A 17,529-nucleotide genomic window follows, 5' to 3' on the forward strand; every position below is an offset into this window, starting at 1 on the left:
AAACCCTATATGCTTCTATTCAAAGCTGCTATGTGTGGGAGTGAGAGAACAAGGAATGGAAGGGGAAAGGACAAGAGAAAAGACAGAAGGATCTGTCTGATGTAGCCTGCTGCTCCCCCTATACATGTTTTAGTGTCCTAAATCTGACCCTGTGCTCATGAGATGGAGGTCGCCGATGTCTCCAGGGTGAGTCAGAGAGTCGTCTGCCTGTCAGACCGAGTTGCTTCGCTGGCTGGCCGACCGGCTGGCTTGCTGACCGACGTTTTTCATATCGTCACACCATGTCTGGGGCTGGAGGCCATATGACTGGCGACCTCAGCCATATTTATATAAAAAAAGGGCACTTTACGAGACACAACACTAGCTAGCAGCCACCATTCACATCTCTGGGGAAGTATTGTCTTTACAACACATTTTACATTAGCACAATTGAGACGAGACTCTAAAGCCCAAGTAGGTTATATGTTGAGATGGTGAAGGGAGAGAAGGCTTTGTAAACAACTTTCCACAGTGGCATTATGGAGCAAGTTGTTTACTGCAAATAATTATGTGAAAGTCAGTTATTTAGCTTCACAAAAGTCATTTGTAAAGCTAAATAATCAAATGAAGAGAGAGAGAGAGAGACAGAGAGAGGAATGAAGTGTAAAGGGTGGAGTGGAAACAGATTTTAAAGGGTAAGTAAGCCCTCTGTGGGTGCAGTTTGGTACTGCAAGAGCTGTATTCTTTGGCATCAATAAATAATCCATCCTCAGAGACTGACGGTGTGTTTGCACATTCTGTCTCTCTCCCTCCCTCCCTCCCACCCTTCATCCATCCCTCCCTCCCTCCTTCTCCTCCTCCCTCCCTTGCTCTCACACACACTCTCTCTCTCTCTCCCTCTCCCTCCATCCCTCCCTCTCTGTTCCTCTCTGCTTTCCTTTGTGTATCTACGTGTACATCTGTAGATCTGTGATGATCCTCAAATACTGACTCTCCTCCAGCCTACGCTTTCTTTAAAACAAGATCTCACCCAGCGATCAATCCCTACACCATTTCCCCTCGCTCTAAGCTTGGTGTTGCTGTCTGTTGGCCGTCATCTTGTGCTCAACCTACATTTTTTTTTTGCCAGTGACTGTGACGATCGCCATGACAACAAAATGGAAGGGGGTGGGGATTAAAACAGAGGAAGAGAAAAAAATCTATGTCAGTATTACATCCAAGAACCGCAGGCTAAGCCAGATATTTCCAAGCACACATCAATATACGCATGTTGATTTTTTCTTACACTGCTCACTACTCTTTCAGCCATATTCCAGTCACACTAAAACCTGCACACAGATTAATCACGTCTAAACACACACACAGACACGGACACAATCTCCAGCAGCACACACAAAGAAAAACTGAAGCAGTGTAGATCATGTTTGCACACTGCAACATAGGCTCTGCAAATTCACATCCCACGCTGATTTATGCACACACACACACACATACACACACACATGCTCTTTTTCTCACACACACATACAGTACAAACAGATCTCTAAGTCTCAGCATAAGCCTGTTTTTCAGTCATTACATCTCCCTTGTCAGTGTAAAGGGCATGACTCAACTGAACACAAAACCCAGCTGTCCTAGGGGGCCTGATAAACACCGCTGTCTCAGCATGGGCCGTCCTCCAGATGCCTGACCGGAAAAAAAAGGAAATAAGAAGGGGGGAAAAATAACACCAAAAGCCTATGGAGAAGGGGAGACAAAGCTATCAGGAGAAGCAGGCATGCTCCAGTGCCCCCCCTCCACTCCTCCTCCTCCTCTTCCTCACCCTCCACTCCTCCTCCTCCTCACTGTTCTGCACAGCTCAGGCTCCCCCGTTCTTTTGTATGCACTCCAGCCTCAGCCTGGGCTGTGTGCGTGCGAACCGAGTAAAGCCAGCCAGCGCTAATGGTGGGCGACTGGCAGGCTGGCCGGCCGGCCGTGTGCGCGGTGTGCCCCGGTGGGGAGACGAGGAAGGCTAGATGATCAGCTCTGTCATGTTCAATCAGTAGCCGCGTTCGTGGCGAGTTGTGTAGCTGCGCAGCACGGTGGGAACTGAATTAATGTCGGTGATTTGGTTTTATTGTCTCTCCTCGCTCAGTGTATCATACATCCCTCTTTCTCTCTCTCTCTCTCATCACATCCTTCGTTCCGGTTCAGCTCTTGCATTCGGCTCTCCTCCTTAGCTGCCCAGGCTCAAGTCTTATTTGCACATCTCTGGCCCACATATCTCTTCTTATCTCTGTCCCTCCCTAATGCCCTGCTTCACTAATGCTCTTTCACTCTCTCTCTCCCTCCATTTAATTCTCTCTCCCTCCCTCCCTCCCTCCCTCTCTCTCTCTCTCTTCCTCTCTCTCCCTCTCTCTCCCTCCTATCTTTCTGCCTCTTGCTGTGCCTGATATGAACACAGAGGGGTGTGGGTAGTTCCGCACAGGAGGTGGGTTTTAAATGAGTTGCCTGAGTACATCCTGTAGTGCTACTGGGGAAGGGCTGGGAAATGCAGCTATCTGCAGCAGCAATCTACACACATACAGCGGCAGCATTGGCAGCTAAAAAACGCCAGTTACCATGGTTACATTGAAGGTGACAGAATGGGAGGTGACACATTGGCAGAGAGGGCTGCTGGGAAAAGAGGGGGGGGGGGTGAACAAGGGTAAAGGAAAGGGGAGGAGGAAAGGGGGGAGGGTGAAGCAAGACCTCTGCTCAATGTCCCAGAAGGTCAAGAACGAGCAAAGGAGCAAAAAAGGAAGACAGAGGCAGAGCACTCCTGCTGAGCCACAGCTGTTTCCGAATAACCGAATAACCTCCTACCCATGATGCATCTGGGCTATGAGTCAGGGATCAGGGATTAGCAAAGGAGCCAGGTCACGGACTCTGGGTCATGTTTTTGGGCCGCCGCCGCTTCCGCCGCTCCTGTTCCACTCATCTAGGGAGTGGCCCAGGCACGCTAGCTGCAGTGTTGCCGTGAGAGAGCAGATTGCTCGCTGGTGAAATGTAAAAGCACTCTGCCAGGCCAACCTCGCTCTGGGTAATGTGCTTAGCAAAATCAATAATTTAATGCACTCTGCTGGGTGGAGGTCTCTCTCTCTCTCTCTCTCTCTCTCTCTCTCTCTCTCTGCAGCACCAGAGGCTGCTGGGAAAGGAGGCTCCTGTCTGCTCATGCACGCCCTGACACACATATTTACACATGTGGACAGCCATATACACACTACTTAACACACACACACACTGCACATAAACACCTTGAAAAGGCTAGTCCTGGCTCAGAGACAAGGACACACACACACACACACACACATGCACATCCATACAGTAATCATGCCTGGATGACTCCTATCCTCTTTCTACTTGAAGGGGGAGGTGGGGTGTGCAGGACAGGGCTGGGCTGGGTTGGGGGAAGGGTTTAGCATGATTGACAAGAGTGGTCCCCGGTGATGATGTCAGCACCGTGAGCTCAGCCTCCAGACAGCGCGAGCTCCCTGCTGCAGAGAGCAGAGCCGGGAACAGAGCAGAGCAGAGCCGAGCGGAAAATCACCAGCCCCCTCCCCCACCTTATCTCCCACACGCAGCAGTAGCAGCATACGGAGCCTCCCTGCTCAGCCCCGCAATATGGAGCAGTGTATCAGGCTGCCTGCTCCGTGCCAACGGAAGCCACGGTGACCTCGCAACAAATCCCACCGCCCCGTTCCCAATGCCTCGTACGCTGCTGTGTAATTTTTCAACGGCAACCTAGACACATGTACACAAGCCAATCCGTAGAGTTGTGAACAACAACAAAAAATATATTTATACAAATGAAAAAAAGTACATAATTCAAAATTTCTCCCCCCGAGGAAACAAATATCTGTCACACATAATGCATTTGCCCCTTTGCACTCCAGCTCACAGCTTTACGGTCTATTAGCCTCCACATGTGTGCAAATACATTCTGCAGAGGCTTTGAAGTGGAGTGGGGGAGGAGTGATTCAGCTGAGCAGTGAGACAAGAGAGGACAGAGGAGAGGAGAGGCTGTTTTCAGCACCATGCCTCTTGAACAGCGCTGCCTGCCCTACAATGAAAGCATCAACACTGGGAGAGGTTCCACAGAGAGGAGCAGTAGCAAGCCAAGACAAAACCTTATTCTACAAACACATTTAATAGAGTTGGGAATTCTCTCTCTCTCTCTCTCTCTCTCTCTCTCTCTCTCTGTGTTAGCTGCTGAGAGTGGCCTTAATTCTGTTAGAACTGTGGTGCTAGCTTAACACTGCAGCCAAATTCCTCTGTTCATCGTCATTTGGTGAAAGTGTGCTTGTTGACAACATGCAAATGCAGATAATGCAGCATCTAGGGATGAGCCTGCCAAAGCATCGTTACTACTCAAATAAGCAACACTGTCACTGATGAAAAAGAATAGAAAAGGAGAGAATGAGAAAGAGAGGGAGAGAGAGAGAAACTGATAAAGAAAAAGAGAGTGATAGATAGAAAGAGAGACAGAGAAAAGGAAAGAGAGAGAGAAAAAAAGAGAGAGGATAAAACAACAGCACAGACTGGTGAGGACCACAAAACCAACCTAATCTGTGCACAACACAGTGAGCATTCTCTCTTTCTCTCTCTCCGTCCAAACAATCCCTCTGAGGGGACAGCAAAGCTGCACATGGCCTCGTTAGCTAGCGCAACAGACAAAACGACAAATCTGCTCCACATGACAGAGGTCTGACTCACGCCCAGCCCTCGAATGCAGAGCAAAAAGCATGCAGTGAGCATTTCTAGTACACACTGGCGTAGGAGAGAGAGAGAGAGAGAGAGAGAGAGAGTTCCGATCGGTTGCTAAACGTTTGGTTTATACAGGCCCACATCAGGCATCATGGTCTGATAACAATACGCCCACACAGTCATCACTTCCACAACTACCGGTGCACAACAAAGTATCATTTAAAGTACACAAATCAGCAAAGAGATCCGGAGAACTCCAGCGTCAGCAAAGCAATCAGCACCAAGGACAGCTCCATTACAGGCCCTACTGAATGCACAGGCAATGTCACGCAATGGGCCAGGGCCTATGGTTATGGTTATTGTATTTGACACGTTATTCTCCAAAATGACTTACAGAATATGAATAGTTTCAATACATGAGATGTAAAGAAAGATGTATAGACCCAAAACTGTACTACAGCTGTAACTTTAGTAGGACGTTATTACCTTTTCTCTAGTGGGGAGTGTTTGTGTCCTGTCAAAAGGGTCTCCCCCGTTAATACTGATCAGTTCTGCATCTGCAGGAGGATATGGTGCGGGGAAAACTACTACGTCACTCTTCAGTGTGTCTGAGCTAAAGCACACGTCATACTGCTGTGTAGATTTGGAGTAAGACCAGCTCCCATCAGGGTGTGTGGTGATAACTGGAGCGCTGTAGCCACCATTGAAACTGTTGTCTGTCCTGTGGCATTTCACAGCTATCAAGCTGATGAGGCTCAGCAAAAAGATGACAGACACTGAAACAATGGCGATGAGCAAATACAGATTTAGATCAGAAAAAGTGTCATCCGTTATTGGTACACGTCTGAATGGAGTCTTTACTTCTCCTGTGTTGTCCACGACAACATCGATTGACACAGTGGCTGAAAGTGATGGTTCTCCGTTATCTGTCACCAAAATAACAAGTGGGTGTGTTTTTAGATCATTGTCACTCATCCGCCTCTTAGTCCTTATTTCCCCGCTGCTGGTTCCGATTCGGTACAGGTTATTTCCTTTGGGCTCAGATATATGATAAGAAAGCAGTGCATTATATCCAGAGTCGGCGTCTACAGCCCTGATCTTGCCAACAAAGTATCCAGCTTCAGCTGTGTAAGGTACATTTTCAGTGTTAACAGTACCTTGCTCTGAGTAGGGAGGCAGAATTACGGGACTGTTGTCATTCTCATCTATAACAAAAACGTTCACCGTTATGCTGCTGTTCAGAGGAGGACTACCAGAATCTGTAGCCTTGACTCTGAACTGAAAAGTTTTCATTTCTTCAAAATTAAAAGATTGCATTGTATATATATCCCCACTGTCTGGGTTCACATTCACAAATGTGGACACTGGAATGGTACTAGGGGAGTATTCCAACAGGGAATAAGTCAGCCTTGAATTTTCATCTGAATCTGGGTCAATAGCTGTTACCGTGTAAATGATCTGATCTTTGGGACTATTTTCTTTAACATATACATTGATGATAGGCTCTGGGAAGCGAGGTGCATTGTCATTTACATCAGAAACATGTACAGTGAAAGCACTTGTACTTGAAAGAGGCGGGGTTCCCTCGTCGCTCGCAACGACCGTCACATTATACACAGCTATACGTTCCCTATCCAAAACGTCGTCTACAACAATTGAGTAATAGTTTTTATAGTTTGTCAGCAACTTAAAGGGGGTCATACCAGATAATTCGGCGTGTACATTGCCATTTTTCCCCGAGTCTTTATCGGATATGGTTATCAAGGCTACTGTTGTGCCTTTACTGGCATTTTCAGTAACAGTGTTTACTAGCGATGTAAGAGATATATCAGGATGGTTGTCGTTCACATCCACTATTTCCACTAACACTTTACAATGCGCAGAACGAGGTGACGCGCCCTTATCCTTTGCCTGTACATGAATCTCATATGCATTGGTCTTCTCAAAATCAAGCTGTCCTTGTACACGAATCTCGCCAGTATGCTGTTCAATATTGAACACACTGTTTGACTTGTCGTCGCCATCCTGGTTTATTAAAGAATAAAATATCTCGGCATTTGTGCCCTCGTCGATATCTGTTGCATTTAGTTTAATAATAACTGTCCCATGCGGTGCGTTTTCAACTGCCCGAACCTTATACAATGACTTACTAAATGATGGTGCGTTGTCGTTGGCATCTTGTACGTTAACAATAATCTGTAATGTTCCAGATCTTGGAGGCTTGCCACCATCCAACGCAGTAAGTATTAGGATGATTTTTGACTGTTTTTCTCGATCTAAAGCTTTCTGCAGGACTAACTCGGCAGATACACTTTGCTCTCCTCCGCTATGGACATCCAGAGAGAAATGCTCATTCGGGCTTAGTTTGTAGGTTTTCACCGAATTATCTCCGACGTCAGAGTCTGATGCTCTGGGTAGCTGGATTCTGTCACCGACAAACGCCACTTCGGATATATTAAACTCCTTTGATTTTAAACGAAAGGCAGGTGAGTTATCATTCACATCTAAGATATTTACCTCGACACGGTACAAATGCAAAGGGTTGTTAACAATGGCCTCTAACAGAATTGAGCATCGCGCCGAGCTAGGGCAAAGCTCCTCTCTATCGAGTCTTTCGTTAACGAATAAAGCACCAGTCTTTAAATTTACATCAAAATATTTTCTCCCGGACACAGCAGCAATCTGAAACATCCGAGAGCCCATTTCGTGAACATTAAGATTTACATCCTTCGCGATATTTCCAACAACTGTCCCCTTATTAACCTCTTCTGATACTGAATATGTGATCTGAGCAGAAATGTGGGTGAAAAAGCAGAGAATAATCCCGCCACGAAAAAACACTGTAAATCCAAAGCGCCCAGCCATCTTGAAGGTAACCAGTCGTATACCCAGAGATTAAGATTGTTTCAAAAAATCCCATATAAATGGAGAATATGTCTTCATAGCTGCTCACAGGTACGATGATTCGCAGTCCATGCTCTTTCGGTTACGGCCACTCCATGTCTGCCTAGACAAAGAGCGCACACCGCGCACGCTTCCCAATGAAAAGGAGGGGCCTAAACAAATCACTGTTTTTTTTCTTTATTTTGTCTTTCTACAGCGACACCTAATGGTGTACAATATTGATAAAGTATGATTGTGGATGGAAAGTTTTTATGGCATTGATTGTCCCTAATGTATCGGTGCGTAATGTGTGACACTATTATACAACCTCAATACAGCAAATGGAAAGGCATGTATACACTGAAAGGATGCACCTACATTTGATCTTACCTTTTCCTTATTAGGAAGTGTTTGTGTCCTGACAAAAGTGTCCCCCTCGTTTATACTTATCAGTTCCGCATCAGCAGGCGGAAACGGTGTGGGGAAGACTACTATATCACTCTTCAACGTGTCTGAGCTAAAACACACGTCATACTGCTGTGTAGATTTGGAGTAAGACCAGCTCCCGTCAGGGTGTGTAGTGATAACTGGGGCGCTGTAACTGTTGAAACTGCTGTCTGTCCTGTGGCATTTCACAGCTATCAGGCTGATGAGGCTCAATAGAAAAATCACTGACACCGAGGCAATGGCAACGAGTAAGTACATATTCAGGTCAGAAAAACTGTCCTCCTTCATAGGAGAATGTCTAAGTTTGGTTTGGAGTTCTATACTTTCCATGACCACCACCTCAATAGAAACAGTCGCTGAGAGAGATGGTTCACCATTATCAGAAACCAAAATGACCAAAGGGTGAGTTTTTAGGTCATTGTCGCTCATTCGCCTTTTCGTCCTTATTTCCCCTGTGCTAGTTCCAATTCTGAAGAGGTTGTTTCCTTTGGGCTCAGAGATGTGATAAGAAAGCAGTGCATTATATCCAGAGTCTGCATCTATGGCCCTGATCTTGGCAACAAAATATCCAGCTTCCGCCGTATATGGAATATTTTCAGAGTTAACAGAGCCGTGTTCAAAGTAAGGGGGTAGAATCGTGGGGCTGTTGTCATTCTCATCAAGAATGAAAACGTTAACCGTCGCGTTGCTGCTTAAAGAAGGAACACCGGAGTCTGTCACCTTAATTCTGAATGGGAACGTTTTTATCTCCTCATAATTGAAAGACTGAAGCGCAAATATATCCCCGCTATCCGCGTTTATATTCACCATAGATGATATAGGAGGGCCTTTTGTCGATTCTTCAAGCAGGGAATACGATAATTTCGCATTATCGTCCACATCAGGGTCAAAGGCAGACACTGTGTGTATCATTGCACCTATCTGACCATTCTCTCTCACATAAACTTTGATCACTGGCTCAGGGAAACGTGGGGGGTTGTCGTTTACATCCGAAATACGCACCGTAATAATACTACTGCTAGAGAGAGAGGGAGTCCCTTCATCAGCTGCGACAAGTGTGATATCGTATTGCGAAATGCTCTCTCTGTCTAGTAGACCATTAACAAGTAATGCATAATAATTCTTGTAAGAGTTTTGTATCTTGAAGGGTACCGAGTCAATAATTTGTAAATTAACTTGGCCATTTTTACCTGCATCCTCATCTATTACCGTTATCATCCCGACCACAGTATCAATGGCAGCGTCCTCCTTAACTTTGTTCATCAAAGATGTAACAGATATTTCGGGCACATTATCATTGATATCTGTAATTTCCACTAGCACTTTACAATGTGCTGCTCTTGGCCTGTGGCCCTTATCTTTAGCTTGGACTCGAATTTCAACAGCATTATTTCTTTCATAATCTAAATTACCATTCACAGTGATGATACCAGTTTCGGAGTTGATGGCGAAATCACTGATTTGTATGTCATGGTCATCATTAATAAAAGAATATATCACCTCGCCGTTCTGCCCTTCATCAGAATCACTGGCATGAACTGTGATAACTGACGTGCCAGTAGGCGCGTTTTCAGGTACACGAGCCTTGTATAGCGCTTTAGTGAACACCGGTATATTATCATTTATGTCTTCAACATTTACAATGATTTGCAATGTCCCTGTCCGGGGAGGTTTGCCTCCATCGACAGCGGTCAGTGTCAGTTTTACCACCGACTGTTTCTCTCTGTCCAAAGCTTTCTGCAGAACTAATTCAGCTGAAACAGCCTGCTCTCCCCCGCTCTGTACATCGAGGGTAAAATGCTCATCGGGACTTATCTTGTAGTTCCTTACGGAGTTACTGCCCACATCCGCATCGTACGCGCTGGGAAGAGTGAATCTCTCTCCAGGCAGAGCAAACTCCGAGATATTCAGTTCTCTTGCTGAGGAGCGGAACGTGGGTGCATTATCGTTTATGTCTAATACATTTACCTCGAATCTGTACATGTTCATCGGGGAATTAACAATGGCCTCTAATGGTAAAGTACACTTAACATTTTGGCTACATATTTCGTCTCTGTCTATTCTTTCTTTGACGCGGAGAACACCAGTCTTTCTATTTACGTCGAAATACCTCTGATTGGGTCCGGAAACAATCTGAAATCCACGATTTTCAAGGTCTTTTATGTCAAGATTGAAATCCTTTGCCACGTTTCCGACCGTAGTCCCCGGGATCGCTTCTTCCGCGATGGAAAACACTATCTGCCCAGATGCCATACTCCACATGCAAAAGACGGTGAACAGTATCCACAAATGACATATTTTTCTTGAAATAACTGCCATAACGCCCACCTAATACAACCACATATAGAGGAAAAAGATATCCGTTCGCATGTCGACGTATTGATATGATCCAAAGGAACCAGGACAAACTAGCCGCAATCCTGTGCGCACAACCCGAACAAAGCCGTCTGAATGGCCAAACACCGATATTCATATAAGGCGGGGCCTCACAAAGAGTGTACAGAATGTACAGAATGGATCTCTAGTGACACCGTGTGGCCTTTAGAACGCTCTTCAGTAATTATGACGTAATGGTGACACAACAAACCCATTATGCTATCAAAGTAAATGGAAACTGACACATTTCCATTGAAGAAACAGCATGGTGAGTGATAGAGCAAAACATGCCTGACTGTATGTAAACAAGATGCAGAATACCCGAATTATTTACAATTAGAGATGTTTGCAGGTTGAAAGTCATTGCAATACATTCTGGTACTTCAAAACCATGGACAGTTCTGGAACAACGCGGTAGGATACTGTAGGTCCTAGTGTTGCAAGCAATGTATTAGAAGTAGAATATGTTTGTCCCCCAGGGGGCAAATTGTTTTTCAGCAATAACAAACACACACACAGACACACACACACACAGTTTTGGAAATGCTTCTGCTAGAAACCTTACCTTTTCTCTGGTTGGTAAGGTTTGTGTCCGATTATAAGTGTCTCCTCCATTAATACTGATAAGTTCGGCATCCGCAGGCGGATATGGTGCAGGGAAAACTACTACGTCACTCTTCAGTGTGTCAGAGCTAAAACACACGTCATACTGCTGTGTAGATTTCGAGTAAGACCAGCTGCCATCAGGGTGAGTAGAGATAACTGGGGCGCTGTAACTGTTGAAACTGCTGTCTGTCCTGTGACATTTTACAGCTATCAAACTGATGAGACTCAGTAAGAATACAACAGACACTGAAACAATGGCGATAAGCAAATATAAATTCAAATCAGAAAAAGTGTCATCCTTCCTTGGCACATGTTTGAATTGTATCTGGATGTCGCCAGAATTTTCAACAACCACAACATCAATAGATACAGTAGCTGAAAGCGACAGTTCGCCATGATCAGAAACCAAAATAACCAGTGGATGTGTTTTAAGGTCGTTATCACTCATTCGTCTCTTAGTCCTGATTTCCCCGTTGCTGGTTCCGATTCGGAAGAGGTTGTTTCCTTTAGGTTCCGAGATGTGATATGAAAGCAGCGCATTATATCCAGAGTCTGCGTCTACAGCTCTGATCTTGGCCACAAAGTATCCAGCTTCAGCAGTGTAGGGGATGTTTTCTGAATTAACATGCTCTGAATACGGAGGAAGAATGCTGGGACTGTTGTCATTGTCATCTAAAATAAACACATTTACTGTTGCGTTGCTGCTTAGAGAAGGAACACCATAGTCTTTTGCTACTATTTGGAATTGAAAGGTTTTAATTTCCTCATAATTGAAAGACTGCAGGGCATATATCTCACCACTATCCGCATTTAAATTTATTGCAGATGTCACAGGAAAGCTTCTCGTTAAGCCCTCAAGTAATGAATATGTTATTTTAGCATTATCATCCACATCCAGATCAACAGCAGATGCCTTATAGATTACATTACCGACTGGACTGTTCTCTTTCACATACACATTTATGATCGGATCTGGAAAATGTGGCGCATTGTCATTAACATCAGCAACGTGCACTGTAATAAGTGTACTGCTAGAGAGAGGAGGGGTTCCTTCATCTGTAGCTGTGATCGTGACGTCATACTGTGAGACACTCTCTCTGTCTAAAGGCCCATTCAACAATAACGAGTACTTGTTTTTGTACGTATTCTCTATTTTAAATGGCACCGAACCGAGTATTTTGAGGTTCACAGCACCATTTGGACCAGTATCCTCATCTTTAACGGTTATCAGTCCGACCATTGTCCCCACCGGAGCATTCTCGTTCACCCTTTCAAGTAAAGAAGTTAATGATAATTCGGGTACATTATCATTCACGTCTAAGATTTCCACTAACACTTTACAGTACCCAGCGCGTGGTTTTGAGCTTTTGTCCTTTGCCTGGATACGAATTTCAATGGCACGGTCGGATTCGTGATCAATATCCCCTTTAACTGTAATTGTACCAGAATCCGTATCAATGGCAAATGCATCTGTAGTTTTGCTGTGGTCTCGTGTAACTAAAGAGTAAATAATATCACCGTTTAGGCCTTCATCTAAGTCAGTAGCGTGGACTGTGATTACGGGTGTGCCCTTAGGAGCATTTTCTGATACGCGGGCTTTGTAGAGCTGTTTATTAAACACGGGGATATTGTCATTGATATCCTCCACATTAACAATAATCTTTATCGTACCGGATCTAGGTGGTTTTCCGCCATCAAAAGCAGTCATTACGAGTTGTATAGTAGGCTGTTTCTCACGATCCAAAGATTTCTGGAGAACTAGCTCAGGGGATGCATTCTCCTCCCCATTTTGTACATCCAGGGTTATGTATTCATTGTTTTGCAGCTTATAGCTTTTCACGGAGTTGCTACCCACATCCGCATCATATGCACGAGGCAATGTAAACCTCTCTCCCGGCAGAGCTAGCTCAGAAATATTCAAATATTCTGTCGTAGCTGGAAATATAGGTGGATTATCATTAATATCTAAAATATTAACATCGAAACGATACATAGCCAAGGGTGAGTTAGCAATTGCTTCCAATTCCAAAGTGCACTTTGTACTTCGTCCACATATTTCATCCCTATCTATCCTCTCCTTTGTGTGTAAAATTCCAGTTCCAATGTTTACGTCGAAATACCTCTTATTAGGTCCGGATACAATTTGAAATCTACGAAGAGCAAGGTCCTTTACATCCAAGTTTAAATCCTTCGCTAAATTCCCGACGGCCGTCCCCGTGTTTGATTCCTCTGAAACCGAATACACGGTTTGTCCAAACGAAATACTACAAAGATGAAACAACAACACAGAATGTATCCACGGACGATTTTCCTGGTCCCACATATTCCCGTAATCGTTATGATGAACAACTATGACGTTATAAAAGTAGAAAGAAACGCATGGTTCAAGCCCATACGGTCTCCGTTCACAACGAGGGCTCAGAACCGCACTATTCTCGTGAACAAAGCCCTGTGCAAGACAGACCTCCTTCTGCTCAAAATGGGAGGAGTCGACGCTGTTGTTCACACTGCGGACGGCTAGTGACATCGTGTGGATAATAATATGACATGAAGAGGTTCTGAATCAAATGTACATATCGTTTATATTGTAAGAGTTTGTCACAAGAAAACACCCATTCATCTGTAGGCCTTGATCTACCGTGAAGCTAAGGAATTTAAACCCTATCCAAAACCAGTTCCTAAAATAGTAGCCTAACTCCCACGTCTAAAAAACAGTCACCTAGGAATTTACACAAACAACAAGATGTTCAAGATGTGAGGGATTTACATAGATAGATAGATAGATAGATAGATAAAAAATAATCCGGTAAACTGCATCCCTGCAGCACCATGGACAGCTCCCATGGTAATAAACGGGGTTAATGTGGAAATAGACGGTCAGTCAACAGCAGTCTGCGTTCACAGGCCTTGCATATGTAAATGGCCTTACCTTTTCTGTGTTGGGGAGTGTTTGTGTCCGCTGAAAGGTGTCTCCACCATTAATACTGATCAGTTCAGCGTCAGCTGGTGGAAATGGTGTGGGGAAAACTACTACGTCACTCTTCAGTGTGTCGGAGCTAAAGCACACGTCATACTGCTGTGTAGATTTGGAGTAAGACCAGGTTCCGTCAGGATGTGTGGTGATCATTGGGGGATTGTAGCCACTGAAACTGCTGTCTGTCCTGTGGCATTTTACAGCTATCAAGCTGATGAGGCTCAGTAGAAAGATGATGGACACGGAGACAATGGCGATCAATAAATAGAGATTTAAATCCAAAAATGTATCATCCTTCACAGGAATATGTCTAAATTTAGTCTGGATTTCCCCTGTGCTCTCCATAACAACGACATCAATAGAAACGGTAGCAGACAGAGAAGGCTCTCCATTATCAGAGACCAAAATAATGAGCGGATGAGTTTTCAGATCATTATCACTCATTCGCCTCTTAGTCCTGATTTCTCCGTTGCTGGTTCCGATTCGGAAGAGGTTGTTTCCTTTGGGCTCAGATATGTGGTAAGAAAGTAGCGCATTATATCCAGAATCTGCGTCTACAGCCCTGATCTTGGCCACAAAGTATCCAGCTTCGGCACTATAGGGAATGTTCTCACTGTTAATGGAGCTATGCTCTGAATAAGGAGGAAGAATGGCTGGAGAGTTGTCATTCTCATCTAAAATAAAAACGTTGACAGTGGCGTTGCTCCTCTGAGGAGGGACACCAGAGTCAGTAGCCTGAACTTGAAACTGAAAGCTTTTGGTTTCCTCAAAGTTAAACGACTGCAGTGCGAGTACATCACCAGTGACAGAATTAATGCTAAGGGCTGAGGCTATGCTTTTCGAATTTTCACTTAGTGAGTATGACAATTTAGCATTGTCGTCTACGTCCGGATCAAATGCTGATATAGTGTGAATTATGGAGCCAACAGGACTATTTTCCTTAACATAAATATTTATGATCGGCTCTGAGAATTGTGGTGCATTATCATTAACATCAGAAACACTTATAGCAATTATACTAGTACTAGAGAGAGGTGGGGTTCCCTCATCCGTTGCTTTGATGGTGACATTATATTTGGATATCCTCTCTCTGTCCAAAGGACCATCTACCGTCAGCGAGTACCTATTTTTGTAGGTGCTGGCTATTTTAAACGGCACTGACCCCAGTAGCGTCAGCTCCACAGCTCCGTTTCGCCCGGCATCAGCATCTTTTACCGTTATTAATCCTACCATTGTGCCTGCAGGCGAATCTTCCTTTAATATATGTGCTAAAGATGTGACAGATATTTCAGGAACATTGTCATTTAAATCCAGAACTTCAACGAGGACTTTACAGAATGCAGCGCGAGGATTGTGCCCCTTGTCAGTGGCCTTAACACGAATTTCTATTGCTGGATTTGTTTCGTGGTCTAACTCTCCAGCCACTGTGATGTCACCTGTAAGACTATCGATGTTGAATGTATTTATCTGACGTCCATCATCCGGGCTGACAAATGAATATACTATTTCACCATTTACGCCATCGTCTAAATCATTTGCTTTAACAGTAATTACCGACGTACCAGTAAGCGCATTTTCATAAACTTGAGCTTTATATAAAGGCTTATTAAAAACCGGTATGTTATCATTCACGTCCATAACATTAACTATAATTTTTGCTGTTCCCGACTTAGAAGGCTTCCCTCCATCTAAAGCAGTAAGGGTAAGCTGTATAACAGACTGCTTTTCCCTGTCCAGGGCTTTCTGTAACACTAACTCTGCGGATACACTCTCTCCTCCTTGCTGGATGTCTAAAGAAAAGTGCTCGTTCGAGCTCAGCTTATAATTTTTCACCGAGTTACTGCCGACATCTTTGTCATATGCAACCGGCAAGGAAAACCTCTCGCCCGGAAAAGCTGACTCTGAAACATTTATTTCACGCACAGACGAAATAAATGCAGGTGAGTTGTCATTAATGTCTGAAACATTCACTTCGAACCGGTACATATTCAATGGCGAGTTAACAATGGCCTCTAATTCTAAGCGGCACTTTAAGCTCCGTAAACATAGCTCGTCCCTGTCAATTTTCTCCCTGACATGGAGAATACCAGTCTTCGCATTCAGATCAAAGTACCTCTTATACGGTCCATCCACTATTTGAAATCCTCGGTGTTCAAGATCTTGCACATTAAGGTTCAAATCCTTTGCTAAATTCCCAACAATCGTTCCTGGATTTGCCTCCTCCAAAAGGGTATACACGACCTGCCCGGACACAATACTCCAGCATCCAAGGAAAAGAGCGAGTAAAATCCCCAAATGAAATCCTTGGTCAGATATTAGTGCCATAGTCCGTCAACTGCAGAGATCGTTTTCTAGAAACAGGTTTATATGCATCGCTGTGAATAATCTTAACCAAACAGTAGTCGACGTAGCTGCACATTCAGTTTTGGCTGTGCGCTTTTCCCGAACAAAGCCTTCTGACAGGACATACACACTCCTCCCTATGAGGAGGAGCTTCGGAAATATCCAGGCAAAAATTACACAGTGGGTCGCTGGTGACACCATGTGGACATCATTCAAACGTGCTTTTTCAGTTGCAATAATATTGTATCAGAGGAAGTAAAAGAAAACAAACATTCCTAGAGTAAACTTGGAAAACTCAAATGCAGATTATGACCAAGTATGACAGCCGTTCTGTCACTGATTAACAATTGAAAATATTAATTGGATATAGAAAAGGGATCTACAACCATACCAAATGTGCATTTGTTAATAGCTTGTACATTTACAATGTATCTGTGCCTACTAGCATATGTAGCGCCCTGCGTCCATCACAGGACAAACATACAGAACTGCCAGTGTTAGCATGCTAATGCAAATAAAATACACTTTCTTACACCTGCATGTCCAGCACCATGGACTGCGGCGTTCTGTTTCCGTAACTGAAAGTATGAACTTGAACTAAGGAACAAAAGGTATATTGCCAAAAAAAGAGAAAATTTAAATGAAGAAACGACTGCACACTTTTCACCAAATCACTAAATTGCAGCGGATGTTATGCAACTGCTTAAACAATGTAATTATTTCAAATATATTTACAATGCATGTCATACAATGCAAAAAGTCATATTCATGTAGGCTACTACATCAACATCAAAGTCCAAAATTACACATGATGTCATATTTTTATTCTTACCTTTTCTTTATTAGGGAGTGTTTGAGTCCGATTAAATGTGTCTCCACTATTAATACTGATTAGTTCGGCATCAGGAGGCGGATATGGTGTGGGGAAAACCACCACGTCACTCTTCAACGTGTCTGAGCTAAAACACACGTCATACTGCTGTGTAGATTTGGAGTAAGACCAGCTCCCGTCAGGGTGTGTGGTGATAACCGGGGCGCTGTAACTGTTGAAATGGCCATCTGTCCTGTGGCATTTCACAGCTATCAAGCTGATGAGGCTCAGTAGAAAAATCACCGACACTGAGACTATTGCAACCAATAAATAAAGATTTAGATCAGAAAAAGTGTCGTCCTTAACAGGAACATGTCTGAATTGG

At 44.1% G+C, this 17,529-nt stretch overlaps 3 protein-coding genes across 8 annotated transcripts in view; all 3 read right to left on the minus strand.

Moving 5' to 3' along the window:
* Positions 1–17,529, minus strand: part of LOC143132575 (protocadherin alpha-C2-like) — a 91,810-nt gene that overhangs the window by 32,021 nt on the left and 42,260 nt on the right. The window contains exon 1 of one of the 6 annotated variants that reach the window (XM_076292194.1): positions 13,946–16,536. The exons of 4 other annotated variants lie outside the window; for them this stretch is intronic. In XM_076292194.1, the coding sequence (XP_076148309.1) occupies positions 13,946–16,315 (2,370 nt within the window). In that variant the 5' untranslated portion in view covers positions 16,316–16,536. Of the gene's footprint in view, positions 1–7,977; positions 10,524–13,945; positions 16,537–17,529 lie in introns of those variants that run through there. One more of the 6 variants, XM_076292191.1, reaches the window with a different exon arrangement.
* LOC143133308 (protocadherin alpha-2-like) lies at positions 5,173–7,569 on the minus strand. Its single transcript, XM_076293092.1, has one exon. It carries the CDS (start codon positions 7,567–7,569, stop codon positions 5,173–5,175), a length of 2,397 nt encoding a protein of 798 aa, XP_076149207.1.
* LOC143133310 (protocadherin alpha-3-like) lies at positions 10,862–13,543 on the minus strand. The gene has a single exon (XM_076293093.1). The coding sequence runs from the start codon at positions 13,541–13,543 to the stop codon at positions 10,862–10,864; it is 2,682 nt and encodes an 893-aa protein (XP_076149208.1).

The sequence above is a fragment of the Alosa pseudoharengus genome, unplaced genomic scaffold (assembly GCF_046254945.1).
Source record: "Alosa pseudoharengus isolate Yale_2024_CS ecotype anadromous, Long Island Sound unplaced genomic scaffold, YU_APseudo_1.1 YU_APseudo_1.1_scf_19, whole genome shotgun sequence".
Taxonomy (NCBI): domain Eukaryota; kingdom Metazoa; phylum Chordata; class Actinopteri; order Clupeiformes; family Clupeidae; genus Alosa; species Alosa pseudoharengus.

What these genes read in the sequence shown, in the direction of transcription:
- LOC143133308 (XM_076293092.1), bottom strand. Translation starts at nt 7,569, where the DNA reads ATGGCTGGGCGCTTTGGATTTACAGTGTTTTTTCGTGGCGGGATTATT.
- LOC143133310 (XM_076293093.1), bottom strand. Translation starts at nt 13,543, where the DNA reads ATGTCACTAGCCGTCCGCAGTGTGAACAACAGCGTCGACTCCTCCCAT.